The sequence below is a fragment of the Trachypithecus francoisi genome, unplaced genomic scaffold (assembly GCF_009764315.1).
Source record: "Trachypithecus francoisi isolate TF-2019V2 unplaced genomic scaffold, Tfra_2.0 Lachesis_group0, whole genome shotgun sequence".
NCBI classification, from domain to species: domain Eukaryota; kingdom Metazoa; phylum Chordata; class Mammalia; order Primates; family Cercopithecidae; genus Trachypithecus; species Trachypithecus francoisi.
In genome coordinates this window covers 63,051,386-63,065,178 of record NW_022681453.1, presented here as the reverse complement: position 1 = coordinate 63,065,178, position 13,793 = coordinate 63,051,386, and the positions used below count along the sequence as shown (strand labels likewise).

The 13,793-nt window shown below is 46.4% G+C and overlaps 1 protein-coding gene across 6 annotated transcripts in view; it reads right to left on the bottom strand.

Annotated features, from left to right (window-relative positions):
* ALDH1L1 (aldehyde dehydrogenase 1 family member L1) overlaps nucleotides 1-13,793 on the bottom strand; it is an 82,473-nt gene that overhangs the window by 38,095 nt on the left and 30,585 nt on the right. For all 6 annotated transcript variants that reach the window (XM_033210936.1, XM_033210940.1, XM_033210937.1 and 3 more), the window contains 4 exons: nucleotides 13,629-13,724; nucleotides 12,510-12,647; nucleotides 9,744-9,869; nucleotides 6,193-6,284 (listed from right to left, as the gene is read on the bottom strand). In XM_033210936.1, coding sequence (XP_033066827.1) covers nucleotides 6,193-6,284; nucleotides 9,744-9,869; nucleotides 12,510-12,647; nucleotides 13,629-13,724 — 452 coding nt within the window. The remainder of the gene's footprint in view (nucleotides 1-6,192; nucleotides 6,285-9,743; nucleotides 9,870-12,509; nucleotides 12,648-13,628; nucleotides 13,725-13,793) is intronic.

The following is a 13,793-nucleotide window of genomic DNA, read 5'->3' as shown; positions in this document are numbered from 1 at the left end:
AAAGAGATGTATAGAATGAGAGTGTTTGTATACAATTGAAGCTGGGTTGATACTATTTAAACAACCTTGTTATAAATTTAAGATGTTAATTGTAATTCCCAAGTAACAACCCAGAAATAACTAAAAACATACAGTAAAAGAAACAAGGGAATCAAAGTGATACACTACAAAAAAATTATCAAATAACAAAGAAGGACAGTATAGAGAAACCGAGGAACAAAAAAATAGGACATGCAGAAAACAAATGGCAGAAATAAATCTTTATTTATTAGTTAGCAGGTTAGATGTAAATGGATTAAACTCTCCTGTTTAATCTATTTAAAGTTTAAACATGAGAAGGCACAAACTGGATGACTGGATATAACCCAGCATCCATACATATGCTACAAGAGAATCACTTAGATATAAGGATACAAAAGAGCTGGAAGTAAAAGGATGGCAAAAATATTCCATGCAAATAGTAACATAAAAGAGACTTTAAATCTAACAAGTTTACAAGAGACAAAGAAGGACATTATATTGATACAAAGTTTGATGCTGCAAGAGGATATAACAATTATAAATTCATACACACCTAACACAGCCCTAAAATATATGAAGCAAAAATGGAGTTTTCTACAATAGTAGTTAGATACTTAGATGCCCAACTATCAAAAATGGATAGAACAACTGGAGGGAATAAGACACTTGAACACCACAAACCAGTCAGACACGTACAAAACACTGCTCAAGAAGAGCAGAGCACACATTCTTCTCAAGGGCACATGGAACATTCTTCAGGATAAATCATTTGTTAGGCTACACAATAAGTCTTAATACATGTAAAAATATTGAACTCTTACAAAATATCTTTCCTAATCAAAATGGAATGAGACTAGAAATCAATAACAGAAAGAAAACTGGAAAATCCACAAATATACGAAAATGAACTAGCACACTCTTAAACAATTAATGGGTCAAAGAAGAACACACAAGAGAAACTAGAAAAGACCTTTAGTCAAAGGAAAATAAAAACACAACATACCAAAACTTATGAGATGCGGGGAAAGTAGTGCTAAGAAAGTAGTTTATAGGTGTAAATACATACATCAGAAAAGAATAAAGTCTTCAAATCAATAACCTACATTGTACACCTTAAGGAACTAGATTAAAAAGCAATCTAAACCCAAAACTGTAAGAAGGAAGTAATAATAAAGATTAGAACAGAAATAAATGAAATAGAGGCCAGAAAAACAATACAGAAAATAAGCAAAATCAAATTTTGTTTTCTTGAAAATATCAACAAAATTAACAAACCTTTAGCTGGACTGACCAAGACACAAAAGTGAAGGCTCAAATTACTAGAATGAGAAATCAAAGGGAGACATTATACCAACCTTACAAAAACAAAAAGCATCATAAGAAAATATATGATAAATTACATGGCAACAGATTTGATAACTAGGTAAAGTGAACAAATTCCCAGAAACATACAATCTACCAAAACTCACTCATGGAGAAATAGAAAATTTGAATAGATATGTAACTAGTAAGGAAACTGAATCAGTAATCAAAATCTTTCCTTAAAGAAAAGCCCAGGGCTGAATGGTTTCACTGGTGAATTCTACCAAACATTAGAAGGGAAATTAACACCATTTTTTCTCAAATTCTTCCAAAAAAACTGAAAAGAGAACACCTCTTCAACTCCGTCCATAAGGCCAGCATTTACTCTGACACCAAAGCCAGACAAAGATACTATAGCAAAAGAAAACTACAGACCAATATTCCTTATGAAAACGGATGCAAAAATCCTCAAGAAAATACTAGCAAACTGATTTCAGCAGCATTTTAAGAAGATTACATACCATGACCAAGTGGGATTAATTCTTGGAATGCAAGGTAGTTCACCCTGAAGATCAATCCATGTAGCACACCACGTTAATGGAATGAAGAGAAAAACACATGGTCATCTCATTTAATGCAGAAAAAGAATTTGACAAAATTCAATATCCTTTCATGATTAAAAAGCACTCAAACTAATAGAAGGGAGTATCATCTATATAATAAAGGCCATATTTGAAAAACCCACAGCTAACATACTCACTGGTGAAAGACTGAAAGCCTTTCCCCTGAGATCAGCAGCAAAACAAGGATGCTTGCTTTCACCACTTCCATTCAATATAATATAGTAGTCCCTCCTTATCCATGGGCGGGGCGGGGGGCGGGGGCTGTTCCAAGGCTCCCAGTGAATGCCTGAAACCACATATAGGGCTGGAGCCTACACTGTGCTCCTTGACTTATGGTATGATTACATCCCAAGAACCCATTATAAATTGAAAATGTTAAGTCATAAATGCATTTATTATACCTAACATACTGAACATCAGTGCTTAGCCTAGGCTATCTTAAATGTTCTCAGAATATTTACATTAACCTACAGTTGGGCAAACTCATCTAACAAAAAGCCTATTTTATACAAAAGTTTTGAATGTCTAATACAATTTATTGAATACTGTACTGAATGTGAAAAATAGAATTTTGTAAGGCTACACAAAGTGTAATTTCTACTGAATTCGTATCACTTTCACAGCATCATAAAGTCAAAAAATCCTAAGTTGAAGCATCACAAGTCTGGGACCATCTACATATTCTATGCTTTTTCTGATAACACCAGTGGCTACTAAGTGACTAGTGGGTGGGCAGTGCATACACCTTGGATATCCTGGACAAAGGGATGAATCATATATCAGGTGGGATGGAGTGGGACAGCATGGGATTTCATCATTTTATTAAATGGCGCTCAATTTAAAAACGTATGAATTGTTTATTTCTGGACTTTTCCACTTAATATTTTCCAACCATGATTGACCATGGGTAACTTAAACTTCAGAAAGGAAAACCACAAATAAGGGGAGAACTACTGTACTGGAAGCTCCATCTAGGGCAATTAGGCAAGAAAGAAACATTAATCCAAATTGTGAAGGAAGAAGTTAAATCATATCTTGTCACAGATAACATGATCTTACATGTAAAAATCTTTAAATGGGCCAGGTGTAATGCATCACCCTGTAATTCCAGCACTTTGGGAGATCAAGGTGGGAGGATCACTTGAGACTAGGAGTTCAAAATCAGCCTGGGCAACATAGCAAGACCTTGTCTGTAAAAAAAAATTGTTTTAAGTTAGCTGGGTGTAGTGCTGCATGCCTGCAGTCCTGCTACTCAGGAGGCTGAGGCAGGAGGATCACTTGAGCCCAAGAATTTGAGGCTGCATTGGGCTACGATCACACCACTTTTCCAGCCTGTGTGACAGAGCAAGACCATGTCTAAAAAACAGAAAAAGAAAACCTTAAATATTCTGTGCCTCCAAAAGACTGTTAGAGCTAATAAAGGAATTCAGCAAAATTGCAGGATACAAAAATAACATGCAAGAAAACAGTTGCAACTCCATACACTAGTAATGAACAATCCAAAAAGAAAATTAAGAAAACAATTCCCTTTACAATGGCATCAAAAGAATAAAATAAGGATAAATTTAACCAAGTAGGCAACAGAGTTGTACACTAAAAGCTATAAAACATTGCTGAAAGAAATTACAGAAGATCTAAATAAACAGAAAGCCATCTGTGTTCACGGACTAGAGAACTTAATATTGTTAAGATGACAATATTGCCCAAAGGTATCTACAATTTCTATGCCAACTCTATTAAAATCCCATGGTTTTTTGCAGAAATTACAAATATCATCTTAAAATCATATGGACTATCAAGGGACTGTGAATAGTTAAAACAATCCTGAAAAAGAACAAAGAGGACTCACATTTCCTGATTTAAAAATTTACTACAAAACTACAATAATCAAAATAGTATGACACTGGCATAAACACAGATATATAGACCAATGAACAAGATAGCTTAGAAATAAACCTAAACATATATGACCAACTAATCTTCAACAAGGGTGGCAAGAATACATAATGGGGAAGTGATAGTACCTTCAACAAATGGTGTTGGAAAGACTGGATGTCCACATGCAAAAGAATTAAATCAGATCCTTATCTTGCCCCACACATAAAAATAATCAACTCAAAATATATGAAAAACTTAAAAGTAAAACTTAAAACTGTAAAACTAGAAGAAAGCATAGGGGAAAGTCTCCATGACATTGGTCTTTGCAACGATTTCTTGAATATCACACCAAAAGAACTGGAAACAAAAGCAAAAATATACAAGTAATATGCATCAAAGTAAAAAGCTTCTGCAAAGCAAAGGAAACAATCAGCATGGAATGTGAGAAAACTTCTGCAAACCGTATGTCTGATAAGAGGTTAATCCCTAAAATATGTAAGGAGTTCCTACAACTCAATAGCAAACAAAACAAATAATCCAATTTAAAAATGGGCAAAGGCTTGAATAGACATTTCTCCAAAGAAGACATACACATGACAAACAGGTATATGAAAAGATGCTCAACATCACTAATCACCAGGAAAATGCAAATAAAAACTACAATGAGATACCATCTCATCACTGTTGGGCTGGTTATTGTTCAAAAGGAAAGAAGAAAAGGGGAGAGGAAGGAAGATAGGAAGGAAAGTAAGTATTGGCAAGGATACAGGGAAAATGAAACCTTTGTACACTGTTGGTGGGAATGTAAAATGGTGCAGCCTCTATGGAGAACAATATGGAGGTTCCTCAAAAAATTAAAAGTAGAACTACCATATGACCCAGCAATCTCACTGCTGGGTATTTGTCCAAGAGAACTGCAATCAGGATCTCAAATTCCCATGCACTTCCACATTCATTCACAACAGCCAAGATGTCGAAACAACACAAATGTCCATCAACAGATGAGCAGATAATATGGTCTACCTGTACAATGAAATAAGATTCAGCCATAAAAAGAAGGCTATCCTGCCATGTGCTACAACAGGGCTGAATTTTGAAGACATCATGCTAAGTGTAACAAGCCAGTCACAGAAGGACAAAGGCTGTATGATTCCACTTGTATGAAGTACTAGAGTGGCCAAGCTCAACAGAGCAAAAAGAATGGCTGTTGCCAGGGCTGGGGGAGAAGGAAATGGGGAGTGGCTGTTCAATGGATAGAAAGCTTTAGTTGTACGATAAAAAGTTCTGAAGATCTGCTGACCAACACTGTGCTCATAGTTAACAATCCTACAATGTAAAGTTATAATTTTAAGAGGGTAGATGTTATATTATGTGTGGTTTTTTTTTTGGCCACTTTTTTTTTTTTAAAGGACATACACTCTTAACTATTTACAGAAAAGCAGTTTTGCTTTCTTTGCATCCTCAGCTTGGTAGCTGTACACAAGGCATGGCCTGGCCTCTGGACACCATTCTCTCAGGTGTCTGACATTCTTCTTCTTGGCATATTTTTTACAAAACAATTATTCTAAACTGCATACTGCCTCACAGTGAGTTACTAGAGGTCCACAGTGCCCAAGGTTTCCAAGCATATAGGCCCAACTCAGCCGACTCAGCCCCAACTGATGCATGGTGGATTGCAAAACTGGTCACAGCACCCACCCCTGCAGTGACAGCCTTGGCCCTGTGAAGGTGCAGCACCTGCTAGCAAGATGTGGAGTTTCCTTCCCCACCCCTGGAAGCTGGACCTGTTCTGTGACTCATTTTGGCCAACAGAATGCAATGAACACGGGCTCCTGCTCTTCCTCCTGGAACCCAGCACCACCACAGGACCAGCCAGCCCCAAGCTGACCCGGCAGCTTATGTGAGGCCAGCTGACAGCAGCTGAATCTGATGCAAATCAGCTGAGCCCAGCACCAACTGTCATCCTATAGAACTGTGAGCCAAGGACATGGTGTTGGTTGAAATCTCAATGTTTTGGGGTGCGTTGTTGCACAGCACAAATGGTTGGCACAATACATAACCCCAATTCTCCTTATGAACTCGGTACTGTTTTTCTGAATCAACTCCTCCCAAATTTCTTCCTAGAACTTCCCCGGGGAGGCTGCATGCAACTGCTCCCCTCTTAACATTTGCATAAAGACCTGCAACCATTCATTTGTGCTGCCCACCCAGGTGTGCATGCAGGAGACCTGCACACTGGCCCTTCCTGGGTCCCTAGCCCACATGATCCATGAGTAAGCAAATGATTGTTTCCTGCTGCTCAGTTTTGCAGAGATTTGTGACACAGCACCAAGTACCTGGGACAGGACCCCTCCACTCCTGGCCTTACCTCACAACGTCTACAGACGCGGCCCCTGACTTGAAGAAATCAGTGGAGTCTTCAACCTCCAGAACGTTGGGGAGGATCCGCTGCCAAGCACTCTGCAAAGCAAGGTCTGGTGAGAGGGTGGCCCCAGGGGAGCTGGGGACAAGTGCCACTCTGGAACAGCAACCCCTGAACAGACTCGTGGATGGCCTGGGGCCAGGCTGGGCTTCTCTATGTACCCTCCAAGATGTTGCCTCTTCCCAGGAGGCCTAACGGTCCTGGAGTGACCACCTTCTGGGAAAAGAGGAGCTGCCACAGCCCAGGCCCCTCTGATGCTGGCTGCTGTCCTCACGGTCACCTCACCTCAACCCCCGGCTTCTCTGGGGTCCCCATGGCAGTCCAGCTGGTGGAGGACAGACGTGCCAGGCCTCTAGGCATGGCTGGGGACTACAAAGGCAGGGCCCAGCTGATCCTTAGCCCCATTCACCTTGGTGTTAGCTTTCAGGTTCTGGTGTCCCCAGGGTGACACCGATGCCCGGGTGTTGTAGCAGCAGGCTAGGGAGAGGGTGGGCCTGAGGGTGACTATGAGGCTCACATATGGGCTCAGGAGACCTGGGTCTTGACCTCACCAAGATGCTAACTGGTCTGTGTCCTATGAAGGATTGAGTCTGGGACCTATGGAGGGCAGTAGTGCCAGCCAGCCGGCCCTGTGGATGTGGGTGCTCAGCTCCCGCCAAGGCACCCAGTAAGGCTGTCCAGCAGTCAAGATGGGACGACTGCTCTCTGGGCAGGCTGCTGGTGAAGCCCGGTGGGGCAGGAGCCAGGAGGGGCTCCAGTAATATCAGGCCAGGTCCTCACTCTCTGGATGAACTCCAGGCCATTGTCAATTGTGGGCCCAGGATGGGGGTGAGGCATGAGATGCTGGTTCAGGCCCAATCAGAACCAGTTCCCCCAACACCTGGCACAAGCACCCCTGGCTCTCCTCTTTCTTTCTTGGAAAAATGTCATGGATCTGCCCTTCTCATCCTCAGGGTGACCATCAATACCACGACAAGCCATGCGCTGTCTGCCGCACACCCGCTGCCTGCCCTTTGAGGTCTCTGCTAGGCTCTCACCTGCTGGTGACACCTTCCTCTGACTCCCCAGCTAATATTTAAGTCCTGGGCATCCTTAAAGGTCCAATTCCTGTGTCACCTCTTCCCCAAAACCTTTGCTGGCCACTCTACTGGCAGGATCTACCTGCCTCAGACCACACCACTTGGGGCCACCAGTTGTCCACTACTGGATGGCTACTGCTAGCGTCCAGGGCCCTTATCAGATGAGAGTGGAGCCACAAAGGGGCAGTGCGGCAGACTGGTCACTGAGTGCACCACAAAGCCAGAGCCCACCAAGCCATCAAAATGCAGACAGCCCCTCAGTGCTGACAGCAGCTGGGTGAGGATTCTGTGTGTGAGGCAAGCAGAGTCTGGACTACAGGGAGAGTCAGTAAACACAATGTTTGTACCATGGGCAGCACCTGCCCAGCCTCAGCTCAGGTCATAGAGGGTTGTGGCCCACTACCTGCCCAGCCCACAGTGGGCTCTTGGAGTGTTCTGCTGGACAGTCACAGGCTAGGCCCCTCCAACAACACCAGGGAGCTGCATAGCCCCAGACTGGCCTCTCCTCGTCTTGGCCATGTTCCCTCTACCCCATTGGTCTCCAGATCACACATCCTGGAGGCCAAGTGCAGCTGTGAGCAAGAGGCCTAATGATAGCCATCCTAGCCATGGCCTTAGGGGGCTGCATGGTGAACAGCTAGAGGAGGACTCGAGCCCAGCCCTCTAGAGCCCGGACTCCACTCCTCAGGCCTTTGCTCCGCAGGTGGGACATGCAGGTACTGAAGGCACCTACTGCATAGAGTTGTTATCATGAATAAACACGCTGCTCTTCCAGGAGGACCTGGAACTCTGAATGTGCATGGTGAACAAATGCAAACCTGAAAGAGCCAATCCTTCAAGATGGATCCCCAGCAGCTAACTGGGCCTAAATTTAAAACACAGCCAAGTGACTATTTGCTTTCTAGGAGTCACACATGTATTCTGGGTTCCCCCAAAACCCGCACCATTTTATCTTTGGGTCTTTCAGAGCTCACCTGAACCAGCCAATCAGGGCTCAGCTATACCAACCAATTAGAACTGGTTTCAACCCTTCCTTTGCATGGGGACCTGGGTGAGAGCTTTTTCTATAAAATCCCACCCTTCCCGTTGTTCTCAGGAACGCACCTTCCTGTTACACCAGAAGCTGCCTTTGGATGGTTTGCAAACTGGTCACTGGAATAAAGTCTCTGTTCTTCAAATTCATTTTCTGAGAACTTTTGTCCAGAGTACACAGTCTAGAAGTATCTGCTTTTCTCATGAGATGCTTAGATGTATTGTCAATGGGACTGAGTTCCTCAAAGATGCCAGCTACTGAACTAAACCTTTTCATGTGTGTTATCTCCTCTACCAGTCACAACATCCATTGAGGAAGGGCTTGTTATTCCCATTTTACAGATGCAGGACTCAGCTACAGCTGTTGTAAGATAGCATCTTTTGTCTCAGGTCTACATCTACAAACAGATGACCCCAGCTCATCCCCAGAGCCACTCAGCTGTGGGCTCCAGGAGGGCTGTCTGTCCAGCTGGCCCTGCAACCCCAGGGCAGACCAAGTCAGGGCCAGAGCAACTGCTCGAAGGATATGTTTGGAATAAATAGGAGTTTTTTAAAACAGACATTCAAGGTGTTCCACTTTCAAGGAGGAAGTTACTGGCTCTCAGCGCCTCTGGCTCACACAAGTGCCTCACGTCCATCCTTGCTGAGCCCTGCCCCACGTGTGCTGTTAACACCCAAGGTCCCCAGCTGTGACCACCTGACTCTGCCCCTCACCCCCTGGGCTCCAGCTACGGTGCCCTCCCATGGCAACTCCCTGAACACAGGGAGGCCTCTGCCCTGTTAGGGCCTTGCCATTTGCTGTTCCTTCTCTCTTGAAGGTCTTCCCCCAGCTCTCTTCTCTCCACCCAGGGAAGAAGGATACAGTGGGAGGGAGCATGAAGGGTCAGGAACAAATCCCAGGAAGTGAGTGTAGATGGAAATTCATGTTGAGAAGACTGAGTCTGAGAGAGGGAAGCTCCCTACAGCATCACATTGGGGCAAAGCTGGATCGGAGCCCAGGTGTGCCTCACAGGCAGCTTGTGTTGGTCACAGCCTAGGAGGCTGCCTCTGGTGCAGCCTTTCTGTAAGGCTCCAGTGCTCACATTCTAATCATGGGGACATGGGCTTGACACCTGACTCTTTCAAATATTCCAGGAGCTTCTGTTTCACTCATTAACTGTTGACAATGAGCCCTTAGAAGAGTCAGACTGAACTGGCCAGATCCCAGGGTCCCAGTTGCAGAGGAAGGAGCAGCAAGAAGACAACAGAAAGCTCAAGACAAGACAGAACCAACACTGTACTTGGGGCCAACACACCCACAGAGGGCTGGCACTGCTGCAATTTGCAGAACACATGTGCTCGGCACAACCTGCGCAACTGGATGGCAGCCCTGAAGTTGCCTCTTACCCGCACAGCCTCTGCAGTAACCAGCTCCGCCTCCGTCAGTTCAAGGACACTGCTGGCTGCCCCCTTAAAGAAGTTCGAGGCCAGGATCATTTTGCCATCCTCCAGCTGAATGTTCTTCACCAGCAGCTGCAAAAGGAAGGATTTCACAGTTCCTGTGGTCAGACCTGAGGCAGCGATGAAGGCGTTCCACACAGGGTGCTGTGCCGGGCACTCCAGCCTTGTCTCCACCCTTCAGATGAGGATGGAGCAGGAGTCCCAGGTTAGTGATGAGGAGTTCACAGTGGGGAGGCCCCTATTCCAGGGACAAAGAGGAAATTGCAGAGCTTGTGTCCCCTACCAGCTGCTTGATTTTCCATCACTCACTCCCACCACACTTTCACTTTGTTTTTAAGTGTAATGACTTTATTACTTCTATAAAAAAGGATTCCTACTGATCAAAAAAAGAAAATGTCATTCAGGCACCACATAGAAAGTAAACTTAGAAAAACAACTAATCCTACAATCACCCAGTAGCTCCCAGAACTGCCACAGAAACCCCAGAGAACATCACCAGATGCCTGTGTGGGATACAGAGGTGGGAAGAGGAGAGGCTGAAAAAGGGTCTGGCTGGCCCTGCAGTCTGCAGCTTCAGGACAGCACTTCAAGCTGGTCCCGGGTAGAGCCTGCGTCCAGCCATCAGTTCAAGGGAACTCTGGCTGCCAGACAGGAACTACTCGCATTGCAGCTCATGACTCTGGGATACTCTAGTGTCTGCCTCAGATTTACTGTATTTAATAACATGTTTGAATTGTTTGGGGCCTGCTTGTTTATCAATAGTTTTTCAACAAATGCTTTTGTTAGGGGCCAGGAAAAAACACATATAAAAAAAGAGTTATGGATAAGCTCATGGGTGGGTGCATGTCTCTATGCATTGAGTGGCGATGTAAGAATGGCACCCTCTATGCATGCTCTGCCAGAACTGGAACTGGCCTCTCGGCCTGACCCTCACTCCTTTGCCTTTCAAAGATGTTCTGGCGCTTTCTGCAAGCTAAAGCCCAGCCAGACCCCACAGGGCATGCCTGAGAGATGCTTCAACCCAGGGTCTTCTGGGTTGATCTGTGGGGAGCAGGGTGTGTGTGCTCAGCTGGTCTCTCCTCACTCCCCTCCCACCCTGACCACCTCTAGACAGTGGACCAAGCTATTGTGAGACAGCCGGTAACCTCAGCTTCCTCTTAGACACTTAGTTGCCTTCTTTGCACTGCTGTCTTTGCGGTTCTCTGGGCAGATGCTGTGGGTGCCCCGCTCAGGCCCCTGTGGCTGGTGCCCTGTCCTCCAGCTGCAGCAAGGGATGGATGATAACGGCCTGAACTGTCCCCTCCTTGCTTGCTGTGGATGGATAAGAGCTCCTGAACACAGAGAGGCCAAGGGACTATGCCTGGGGGGTCCTCCACCCCACCCCAGGGGCCACTGAAACCAAAGGCTGCCAGAGGTGGGGACAGGCAGGTATAATTGGAGAGTGCAGTTAATACTCCAAAGCCCACCCTGGGAGCAGCCCCAGGCTAGACTTCTCCTGAACTTTTACTCTACTTTCCTCTGCCCTTACTGCCTGGCATGATTTTTCTGGAACATTGCCTCAATAAATCACTTGCACAAGAATTTTTACCTTAGATGCTGCTTCTAGGAAACCTGACCACAGACAGATATTCTCTTGCAACTGCATATATCAATCTTGGATACCCAAAACACTACATTGCAGACATCAACAGCAGCCTAGACCTTCTGAAAGGGGAGCACAGCAGACTGGACACCAAGAGTGAGCAAAGGCCAGGCCTCAAACTGCCATGCTTCACTCCAGCTGGCTGGACACAGCAACACAGCTGGGGGTACCATGCCCACTGGGTTTGTCCAGACCCTGTCAGTGTGTGGGAAGACCCCTGCCTGCCCTCTCTCTACCCCTGGATGCTCATGTGAGAAGGAGTAGTAGAGCACATATGAACAGGAAGCTACCATGGCCAAGACCAGTATCACAGCTTTGGAGCCAGAATTTCAGCGTTTGAATCCCAGCTCTGCCACGGGCTAGCTTGGATGATCCTGGGCAAGTTATTTAAATCTCCGTATTTTCCTCTATAAGGATATTATATTTATACATATATCATAGTGTTGTTGGGCAGATTAAATTTAATGCATATATATTGTTCTGGCATAAAAGGTGCTCCATCAGTGTTTGCTGGTACCGTGAGTTGTAGTCTGCTAATAACAAGAGCAGGTGGCCGGCATGGCTCCCAAGGCTCTGCACATGCTAAGTCCCCACGGCATCCCTGTTCAAAGAGATGGGAGCTGAGGCACAGAGGCTTAATGACCCCACGCCCAGAGGTGCTTCTGATAGACCAAAGACAGGCCCTGAGCCCAGGCTCCCTGGGAGGGCTTCTCTCTGATTCTGCATTTTCTGACACCCACACAGGGCACCCAGCCTGTGCAGGGGAAAGAAAGAGAGATCAGACTGTTACTGTGTCTACGTAGAAAATCAGTAGCCTGGAGATGGGTACCTAGCCAGAAAGGGTAGGCAGCCCAGCTTTTCCAGAACAGAGAAGTGGGTAAACTGCCTCGGACACCCTCTGCTCAGGGCCAGCCAGGTGGTCAGGGACAGATCAGGGTCAGTGTTCCCTCCTGGGTCTGGTTTTTTCCATTTTCTCCAGAGGAGCCTAGGGTCTTCCTGCGAGGCCTGAGTCCAAGGACAGGAGCACGGGTGACTTTGAGCAGGCAAGTAACTCACAGCCATGCCCTTACCATTTTGTCATCATTCCCAAAGAGGATGAGTCCTGCTTTGGTGACCACCCCTGGCCGATGGGCTCCTGGGATGGGCAAAGCATCTCCCTCGGGCACCAAGCCTGAAGTATTCAGCGTTGAGTTGAAAAATGTCAGTTTCTGTCAAGGGAAGAAAAACCGGAAGACGGTGGGTGAGAAGAAGTCCCTGAAGCCAGCAGCCCAGACAGGTCTGAGCAGGGCTGGGAGGGGGAGAGGGGCCAGCGGCAGCTGAGACCTGGGAGCCGGCTCAAAGCCCATGTGACCCCTGAGGACCTTTCTGTTTGGGCACAAACGAGACCTGGAGGAGCCTCAGTGGCCTCAAGGAGCTGATAGCAGGTCTGCCTCAACTCTGCAATAAGACCCTTCTCCTTGGCCCCATAAGCCCCTTCTCTTTGGCCCATGGCCTCAGACCTCAGGTGCACAGACTGGGGGAGAATGTGCTCCAGGCAGCATGGAGTGAGGCCACCTACTCTCAGGGTGCTGCTGAGGAGTGGTTGCTTTGATCAGAAGGTGCATTTGCTAGTACAAAGGGCTCTGCATTGATGAGGACAGCAGGCTTCCTGCCACAGTCTGGGCAGTTGGCTGAGGGTCAAGGGTCTGGACAGTCTGAGACTGTGTTGGGGACAAGACTGCCTTCAAGGTTTGCACAAAGACCACCACACACAGTCCTGCCACCCCTGATGCCTCACCAGAGCCTGTGACCCCCAAGGCTCCCCATCTTTAGCATCTGGCCTGCCCATGGTCAGCCTGGCCCTGAATGTGCTGCCCCACCCTGCCTGAGGCCAAGTCAGAGTCAGCATTGGGCCTTAGGTCTCCACAAGCCCAGCAGTGAGACTCAAAATATTTCACAACCAATACAGCTGGGCCCCAGGGGCACTACAAGGGCCTGGAGGCTTCCAGCTATGCAGGACATCTATCGTTTAGCTACTGGAGGCTGGGTAGGTCTGTCATTCCTGGGGATGTTTAGGGGATACCCAGTGGGAGTAGGGGCCAGGGCAGTGGCTATTTATTATACCAACCAGTTCAAACATGTGTGGCAGTCTTATGGCCAGTGGGATATACCAATGCACCTGGCTGGATTCCAGCCATGCAGGGACACACCTGCAGAGGTTCACAGGCCTCTGTCCAGGCTCCTGGAACCTTGTCGTTCCCACGGATCCAGTTGTGAATGGCCTCTGCCGGCTGGTCCCAGTCGATCTGTGGGGAGCAGGGTGTGTGTGCTCAGCTGGTCTCTCCTCACTCCCCTCCCACCCTGATGAAGTCTGG